This window comes from Nuphar pumila, chromosome 1 (genome assembly GCF_984573655.1).
Source record: "Nuphar pumila chromosome 1, dmNupPumi1.hap1.1, whole genome shotgun sequence".
Lineage (NCBI taxonomy): Eukaryota > Viridiplantae > Streptophyta > Magnoliopsida > Nymphaeales > Nymphaeaceae > Nuphar > Nuphar pumila.
In genome coordinates this window covers 180836080-180846017 of record NC_143249.1, presented here as the reverse complement: position 1 = coordinate 180846017, position 9938 = coordinate 180836080, and the positions used below count along the sequence as shown (strand labels likewise).

The 9938-nt window shown below is 36.9% G+C and overlaps 1 protein-coding gene across 1 annotated transcript in view; it reads left to right on the top strand.

The window, feature by feature from the left end:
• Positions 1-323: 323 nt before the first annotated feature.
• Positions 324-9938, top strand: part of SUVH4 (histone-lysine N-methyltransferase, H3 lysine-9 specific SUVH4-like protein) — a 52971-nt gene continuing 43356 nt past the window's right edge. The window contains exons 1-4 of the mRNA XM_090001061.1: positions 324-1003; positions 3073-3117; positions 6639-6710; positions 9389-9457. Of these exons, the coding sequence (XP_089857187.1) occupies positions 512-1003; positions 3073-3117; positions 6639-6710; positions 9389-9457 (678 nt within the window). The 5' untranslated portion in view covers positions 324-511. The remainder of the gene's footprint in view (positions 1004-3072; positions 3118-6638; positions 6711-9388; positions 9458-9938) is intronic.

Below are 9938 nucleotides of genomic sequence, written 5' to 3'. Positions count from 1 at the left end.
AAACATCCCCTTGGGGCGACCAACACAAGGAGTTTTACATTTTTTTTTTCAAAATGCAGAGCCAGCTGACCGTACGGTACGGATTCACTATTACCTTTATGATGGGAATTTATTTAGATCATGTGGTTGGCATTTTTACAATTTCTCCTTCAACCAGGGGCTTTTACTTTCTTACTGTTATTTTTTATTTATTTTTTTCAAATTCACCCAGTGCGAATTCCCCTATAAATGGCCCCTGCCCATGCGCTTTCCCTTCCCGCCTTTGGAAGATTTCCTTTTCAAGCGGCTGTCGTTGTCGCCGGATCGGCATCGAAAAGATTTCTAGGGTTTTAGTTTCTTGGCTTTCTTCTCCGCGTCTGCTTTCATATCTCCGTAATTGCTCTGCTTTTTTGCTGATCTTCTTCCCGAAACCGAAGCGGCCATTAGCAAGTTCTTGAATTTCTTCTAATCTTATCTCCCTGTGCGGGCTGTTTCACTCGCCATCGCAAGGAGGATTTTCCTAAGCCTACCGATGGATCAATCGGCGCCGGTCATCACGGATTGCGCGACTAATCCGTTCCCTGCCGACGAGATGGCGGACGAAGCGGCCGAGGTGACCGTCACGAAGTTCGTCTCTCGTTGTGTTAAGAACGTCTCCGATGATGCCGTCGTCGAGCGCAGAATGAGCCCTCGGCTCGTTGATATGAAGAGGCCGGTGTATTTTGTTCAGAAGAATGTGAGGAAGGATAACAAAGAGAGCAAGAAGAGAGTGATCGAGGAACTGAAGGAGCGTTCTGAAATCGTTTCCGAGCTAAATGATCGGGAGGAAGCTGTTTCTGTACCGATGGAACAGGAGAACGGAGGGGAACTGCATGATTTGACAGTGGATTGTGCGAATTCTGGCGCGGATGAGCGTAATGGTGGGAGTGAAGCAAATGGCGTCATGGTGCCCTACATGAGCGCTTCTGCTAGTGTGCAGGATACGCTTCGTATCTTCAATGGGCATTTTCTTCACTATGTTCAGGTCAGAATTACCCTTTCTTTCTTGAACTATTAAAGGCATTCTCCACCTTCAATGAAAATTCTTAGATTAAGTCATTTCATTGTCACTGGAAGAGAAGCACTCTTGTCAAACATGTAAAAATTTATATAATGTGTCTATTCATGCGTCTTAGCAGGTTAGAGACCGTTTGTATGATCTTGCATTATAGCGACATAACTTTACCTTCAGCTCACTGAAAGAATTGTTCATACATGACAATTGCTCTGTCTCTGTGCTACTTAAACGAACGTCTGCATGTATACAACTGCACACACATATATCATATATGTGTGCATATATACATGTGTACACGTTCGTATGCATGTAACTAACTATGTACTTTTTTCACCGTCCATGTTGAGTTCTTATCAAGCTAGTTTAGTAACACAGACCGAATCCATTGCTCTGCATGTTTCACAGTCAAGGAGGTTAGCATCCTGTTGAAGATGGCATATGCATAATACCCGCTAAATTTTGGTTTAAACATAGCACTGGAAACACACCGGAATGTGTTTGAATTCTTATTCATCCCAGACAAACTTATTTATGACTCATATGCTCCTCCTTGCTTTTGATGCATCGTGACTTCTGCCCTAGACACATTTTAGTAGTCATTGTATTGGTTTGAGTTGGATTGGCAGGGTACAACTTTACAAGGTACGTACTGTAACCTTTTAGGTTTTCATTATAAAAATGATTTTGTGGTGGACGTTGATCTAGATTGTTTAGTAAATATCTTTCAAAGTAATGGTTCTACTTCCGTGTCATCTGCTTAATTAGTTAAGCGTAGATAACTAGGAAACTAATTCATGGGTACATTACAACATAATCTACTGAAAAATTAATCACTATGAATGGTTTGTAATTTCTCTAAAAATACAATAATTAACGTACACACATATTTGGGCTATTTTCAAACTAATAAATGGATATCATTTATTTTCTCCATTCTAAATTCTCTCATTGGAATTTTGCTTTTTTTTTCTCTATTTTTCTAAACAGTATAATTGTTAATGCTTCTTAAAAAAATGCTTGACCATTTGGATTTCAAATACATAGTCAAAAGCTTGCCTAGGGAACCTAGGTTTTGCCTTTAGCTTTTGCGTGGTTTGCAAGCAACTTGAGGCAATTAATGTAAATGTTATGCTTGTGTTCTGTTTCTGCTAGATGTTTGTAGCATGGTTTTGAATGGTTAGTTTTTCTTATAAATTTTGTTATGAGTTTGGTGCCCGGGCATTGCATGGTTCTTTTGATTATGTGATTTTCTATTTCTTTAAGAACACATACACATGCAAGAAAGTTTAAAGCTGTCATTTTAGTCATTTATTCTCACTATTGGGAAATAGCCAATTTGATGTCCTTGTGCTCTCCCCCCTTTCCATTTCCTAGTACCTTTGGTGCAAAAAAAATTTCATGTTCTGTATAAATAGTTGAACTGGAACGATGAAAGAGAAGATGTATTCTTGGTGTGCATGACTTGTGTTAGTGACAACAATTGTAGCAATAGTGAAGGTTGGTTTACATTTCAAAAAATGCAAGCTATGTTTGGGGTAATATTAGGAAAAGTTACTGTAGATTGAATATTTAGACGGAGGTGCTAACTGCTAAGTATATTCTGTGTTTGCTCCTGGATATGTATTACTTTACCTCTTTCACTAGACTTGGTTGTTTGGATGTCAATTTGTGGTACCTGTTATGTGTTTGGTTGCTCAAATTAAGTTGCAGCACTCCTTTTTGCTGTTTGAACTTCAACACCTTTTGGTTTAACTTTAAATGTTCCCCTGTTATGTTTTTGGTTGCTCCAATTAAGTTGTAGACTCCTTTCTGAAATTTGAACTTCCAATCCTTTTGGTTTAAATGTTTCTAGGGCATGGTTATGTGATATGCTTGGTGGATTAACTGATTATCTTATAGTTGGTTTTCTACATCTTGGAGGACTATATTTAGTTGAATGCATGTCTTCTGAGTTGTTGAACTGAATATTTCTTGTGCTATCTTTTAATGTGGCTGGGGAAGTTATTTCTTTATTTCTAATTTGCTATTAATTTCAGGAGGAGGAAAAAAGATGCAAAAAGATGGATGTTGGCACTGAGCAGGTATCTCTTTTAAATCTAAGGTGCTGTTTTGATTGGGAACATGAAATATCTTGGTTCATCATGTCACAGGCATCAATGTGGTAATTTGGTGTAAAGTGTATATCTTGTACAAGGTTGATGGAAAAAAAGAAGAGCTGAATCCCCAAGAGTATCAACAAGGGACTGCATAATGATACATAACATAAAATGTTACCACCATAGGATCAAGGATTGGTACAGCATACCTTACATTTGGAAGTGAATAATAATTATTTATGAATCCCTTGAAATCCATGGATCGGAGATTTGAGGTCCTCTTGTTTCCTCCAATCCATTTACATCAGGGATCTAAAATTGCTGATCTTAAATCCTGTGTATGAATGTGTCCAGATGTTGGTGTGGGCCCCATCAGCAAGCCACAATCCAGCTCAAATCCTCGAATCTAGGTCCGATGGTTTCAAACGTTCCCTAAAAGACCAATTAAATAATTCTAAAGAAGAGAATAAAAGGTGATCATAGAGTGACATATATCCATTTGGAAAACCATCTCTCTCTCTCTCTCTTAATTTTATTCTTTTATATATGTATACAAGCTTAGATCCAAATAAGGAAGTAATCCTAAAAGAATATGAGTGGTAGTCTATATAAATGCCAATGACATGACAAAATCAACACTAATCTCCATCAAATTAGGCAAGCCATATAGAAATTTTGCACCACAATGGATCATGCCTGTACTTGGTTGGGTGTCATTGCCTGACATGTATGCATGACCCATATACACTAGATATGTAACTATATGTATGTAACTTTTTCCATATGGGTGAAATCATGATACAACAACAACTACTACGCCTTCATCCCAAAACAATTGGGGTCGGCGAGATGAACCAAAAAAGAAAATCATTTTGGGTCTTCCACATGAATCCCTCTCCTCCAATCATTTCTATCCAATGCCATGTCCTCGGTGAGGTTCAAAGCATTCATATCCTTTCCTATCGTCTCCATCCAAGTCTTCCTAGGCCTACCTCGACCTCTTTTAACTAATATATTTTCCCATTTCTCCATCCTTCTAACTGGAGCATCATTTGGCCTTCGCCGAATATGTCCAAACCACCGTAAACGATTCTCTCTCATCTTATTTTTAATGGGTGCAACGCCTACCTTCTTACGTATCTCCTCGTTCTGAATCTTATCTTTTATTGTATTTTCACACATCCATCTAAGCATACGCATCTCAGCTACACTCATTTTTTGAATATGATGTCTCTTGGCAGCCCAACATTTTGTACCATATAGTAAAGCGGGCCTAATAGTCGTCCTATAAAACTTTCCCTTCAACCGCAATGGCATTCTACGATCGCACAACACTCCAGTTGCACTTTTCCATTTCATCCACCCAACCTTTATCCTATGATTTACATCTCCATCAATTTCTCCATACTTTTGAATGATAGATCCCAAATATTTGAAACAACCATCCACCGGTATTTCTTGCTCACCAAGCTTCACTATAAACCGACATTCCATATACTCTGTCTTACTCTTACTCAACTTAAAACCACTTGCTTCCAATGTTTGTCTCCATAATTCTAACTTAGCATTAACCCCAACTCTAGACTCATCAATCAAAACAATATCATCAGCAAACAACATACACCATGGCAAATTTTTTTGAATTGATCTCGTAAGCTCATCCATCACAATAGCAAATAGGAAAGGGCTTAAAGCATATCCTTGATGTAACCCAACCGTTATAAGAAAATTGGTTGTCACCCCTCCACAAGTGCGGACATTGGTTACTACTCCTTCATACATATCCTTAGTTATACTAATGTACTTGAGAGACACACCTTTCTTCATCATTGTCCACCAGAGAACGTCCCTAGGTACTCTATCGTATGCCTTCTCCAAATCAATAAAAACCATATGCAAATATTTGTTCCTCTCTCTATTTCTCTCAATAAGTTGTATAAGAAGATCTATAGCTTCCATAGTTGATCTTCCAGGCATAAAACCAAATTGATTCTCCGATATCATGACAACCTTCCTCAACCTAGACTCAATCACCCTTTCCCAAAGTTTCATAGTATGAATCATGAGTTTTATACCACGATAGTTTGTGCAATCTTGTATATCACCCTTATTCTTATATAGAGGCACCAAAGTACTCTTCCTCCACTCATTAGGCATCTTATTTGTCCGCGAAATTTTGTTAAAAAGATTTGTCAACCATTCTAAACCTTTCTCTCCCAAGCATTTCCAAGCCTCGATAGGTATACCATCTGGGCCAACTGCCCTTCTTGATTTCATTTTCTTCAAAGCCTCTGCAATTTCTTTCTTTTGAATCTTGCGCATGAAGTCACAATTCGTCTCATGAAAAGGAATAGAGAAGTCTCCATGATCCTGAGCATGACTTTCATTAAATAGCTTATCAAAATAATCTTTCCATCTCTCCGTAATCTCCTCATCTTTGACTAAAACCCTTTGTGTTTCATCTTTGATACATCTAACCATACTAAGATCCCTCGATTTCCTATCTCTCATCTTTGCAAGCCTATAAATATCCTTCTCGCCCTCTTTGGGTGAAATCATGATGACTGCATTATTTTTTCTATAAAAATTTGATAACTTGAGAACCTTTTTTTATTGAAAGAAAACAGAATATTTATTCACACAAGTTCACGTATGTTATATAATCCTATATAAGGGCCTATTCATTGTTCAGGTTGGTGCAATCCCCTAAATTCTTAATATTCCAAATGTGCTGTATTGGTTTCTGCAAATGACAGTGGAACATGTAATGCTGCATGGTACACCAGACAATGGTGGCATAGTTCGTAACATTATAATATAGCCATATGTTCTGGTCTTTCAGAAATCTGGCTAGCGTAATTTTGTTACTTCCTTTTTCCTTTTAGGCTCTGTTTGAAAACTGGCAGATGGGATGGGAGTTCATGCATTTGGTAGATACATGGTCAAACTACCTTGGTGGTGGGTGTTCGTAAACTGGAAGCTGAAATGGGAGTTTGTGCATTTGGGAGGGGAAGTGAGACTCTCCCCTTTATATTTGCACAAAATAGTAGATTTGGCAGTTACTGCTTTTCTAAATGCGTAAACTCCCTCGGACTACCAGTTTCCTAACAAAGCCTTAAAGATGAAGTGAGCTTTTCACAGTTCTTGATTCATCATACTGTGTGAAAACTTTGTTAAACAAGTAATATTTTATTTACCTGCTTTCTGAACTTTATTGTCATATCTTTATTTTTTTAGCACGCAAATCATTTTCTTGCATTTTATTATGTTGTTTTTGCTTGCTCTTAAGTTTCTGTTTCATTTTACGGTCAATATTTTGGACGCATTTGGTGTTATCTCTGTTCCTCTATTTAGGTAATATTCATCTGCAAAGAAAGAGTTGATGGCACATATGTTATTATGGTAGTTCTTGATTTCTTATTTATAATCTCCGGGTTCCGTAATTGCCTACTATTTAATGTTTTTTTGTGGAACAATTTAGACGCTCTTTAATAATGTTAATTCAGGGAAAGAAACATAAGGCAAGCCTGAAGGGGAAAGATAAGAACGTTCCGGCAAAGTCATTTAAGTTGAGAAAGGTAGCTCATATGGTTTGTCTTTCTAACATTCACCTATATGGATGGTCTTTGTTGTTTGTGTCGATCCACTGGTTTTGTTGTCTATTTCGTTTTGCGTGTAGGTTACCAGTGGGAATGCTGCAATGACTCATTTGCCTATAATTTTAGGTGTTCCTTGTGTTGACTTTCATATCATGGAGATGTTTTCCTTACGAACCCCAGAAATCCAAGAATGCAGTTCTTGTTTATGTGTTCTGTTTTTTTAGTAAAGAGAAGTGAATTTCATTATGGTTGCAATACAAAATAAATTCTCTTATAGCTGATCAGTTTATGATGGGGCTATCTCCCTTTATATCCTCTCATTAAAAGATCCTCTTGATTCATCACCTAGATTATGAAGTGCTCTTTGTTTCATGTGAACAATGAAAGCCTCATGGATGCCTAGGTGATAGATATTTTTGATATCTATTGCTCATTGTGCCATGTTCATTGCCACAAATTTCATAAGCATCGAGTCACTGACTGCAGGTTCCATGTCTAGGTTTTTTATGGGTTTTACTGAGTTTCACCATGATACAAGCATGTAAAGGAGAGTCAAATATCTGAAAATATGGTGGTCCCATCATCATAATGTTCTTAATGCCACACATGCGCAAATATCAGGTTCGCTAGTCGACTAGTTCCCACTTGGTTGACTAGGCCATAAGGACCATCTGTATCCACTTTTTTTTTTTTTAAAGGCTCTTCTTCTTGTACTTATTCGTCTTCTATGACACTCAACTTTGTCTTTTTTTCCTTCTGTGCTACAGTCAAGAGTATTGTGTAATCTGATAATTTGCACTACAAATGTTATTTTTTGTTATTTTATCATTTCAGACCCTTTGCATATGTATAGTTGTTTGGTTTGTACTTGTGATAATTACCCGTTGAGATAATTATGTGTTTTCTTTTTGATTGGATTATGTTGTATGTTTACAGTGTAGATTTCCTATTATAGTGAGCTGATCATTTCATGACATTTTTGCCCTTTTTTTGTATTCTTTATCGTGAGAGTTCAGTGCAGCATGATTTTGGCATTGTTTCTCTGTGGCACATGTTTCCATTTTCTGCCATTAATTTTCCTCTTTTGGAGTACTAGTTTTATTGCTTTTTGCGTACTTTGTAAAATTAAAAATCCTGTTGTGTATGTTTGAGTGCCTTGGATCTCAGATCTGACGATCTGAGCTGGCATGAGGCTGTTTGATGTGGTGTGGGCCTCATGCCAGAGATCCGAGGCATGCAAACGCTGGACCTCAAATCTGCTCATTTCAGGGATTTTAGATCCCTGAAACTGACACCTGGGTACGGGTACAACACAGCAATTCCAAAAAATGTGGGTATGGGGACATGGCTATATATATTAAATATCACATATGCAAAATAATTTCAAAATAAACTGAATAAAATCTAAACATATATGCTATATATAAAATATATATTATATATTGAAAATTTAAAGTTATTAACTGAAAATATAATTATAAATTATAAACTATAAAGTAAATTTAAACTTGTATGTTTGGAAGGTAAAAAGGCGTTTCCAGGTGTCGACGCATGTCGACACGAGGATACGGGTGTCAACACAGGTACGGAGGGCAACATGGAGTGTTTGGGACTCTGGGTACCATAGCCCTGAAATAAAGATTGAGGGCGATTGATCCTTCTATCTCTGATCAAATCAGACCTCGGATCTTGATATCCGAGGGATTCAAACACACCCAATGAATTTGTTGTGTTATATGATTAATTAGTAACTATCATGAAGTATGAACTGATTGTCCCGTTTTCTTTTTGATATTGATTTGCTGTATGCTGTTTTACTTGAAGATATTCCACGATTTTATTGAACATTTAATTGAATATTGTTTATGGTGCTGTGACAAGGTACTAACATTTAAGAACTTGTGGTTGTATACAATGCACATTGTTGCTTGTGTTTTCCATGACTCATTATTAGTTATATGTTTTTTATTACATGTTCTTATGACTTACATTTTAATGTATACCATGCTAAATATGTTAATTTTAGCATTTTAGTTTGTTTATTTTACTTTTGAAAAATAATTTGTGTCCTTACTTGATGCCTAGGCACCACCTGGGTACCAATTGGTTATATAGGGCATTGGCGTGTTGGTAGTACCTAATGCTTTGGACTTGAACCTGCCTTACCACCTTGACAACCTGAGCACTTTACCATTGTGCCAAGCAATGCTCCTCATCTAAGGGGCTTAGGAGTTTGAGGATATGTGGGACTAGTCTAGCACAAATATTGTCCATATAACAGTCATTTTGAGCAGCGTTGTTAGCAGTACAGTGTTCTCTAGGTGCATATTGTCTACATAACCAATGGCATGTCAGTTTTGTCATGAAAAAGGTATCTAATATGTGCATCATTAATTGCTCCTCTTAAACTCAAAGCTAAACACTTGGACCATGGCGGGGATAGCTCATGGCAGGGATTCTGTTTCAATCTTGATCACTAAATGGTGCCTGATTACAATGGAATGTGTTGCGTGTACTCTATTGATTATGCATGCACGTGATCTTTTTCTTGGTTGGATGGTTCCTTTTACTCTGTCGATGGCTTTGTGCTCTTATTAGACTTTCACTTACCAGTGAATTGGATTAAGTTTATTATTGTTGTCTCACTTGATGTGTAGGATGGAGGTAGGAATCATGTTGAACCGAAGCATCGTTCTAAGAGGCCTGACTTAAAGGCTATTACAAAGGTGAGTTTTTTGTTTTGTTTTGTTTAATGCATGTTATGGTTTCTGAGGCTTGGAGCAGTTGGTTAATCATATCAAGCTATAACTATCAGTATTAAAAATGCTTTGGGTCACATGTTTTGCTGTTAATAATGTCTACATTTTCTGAAAAAAAAAGCATGAGAATACCAAATGCCTCTTTCCTTACACGGCATATCTACCCAGTTCAAGAGCAGCATGTAGTTCCCTTCTGTTTAATTAGGCTAGATTTATTTATTTATGTCTCTCCATAGTAGCATAGCCAATGTAATGTTAACATATGTAGGTTATCATATATATATGTGTGTGTGTGTGTGTGTACATATATATATATATATATTATGCTTTTGTAATATATATCTATATATATATTTCACATGTATATGTATATTTATATATAGTTTTCTTTCTGTCTTTTGAAATGCCCACTAGGGTCAATTTAGTGTTTTTGTACCTAGGTAAATAT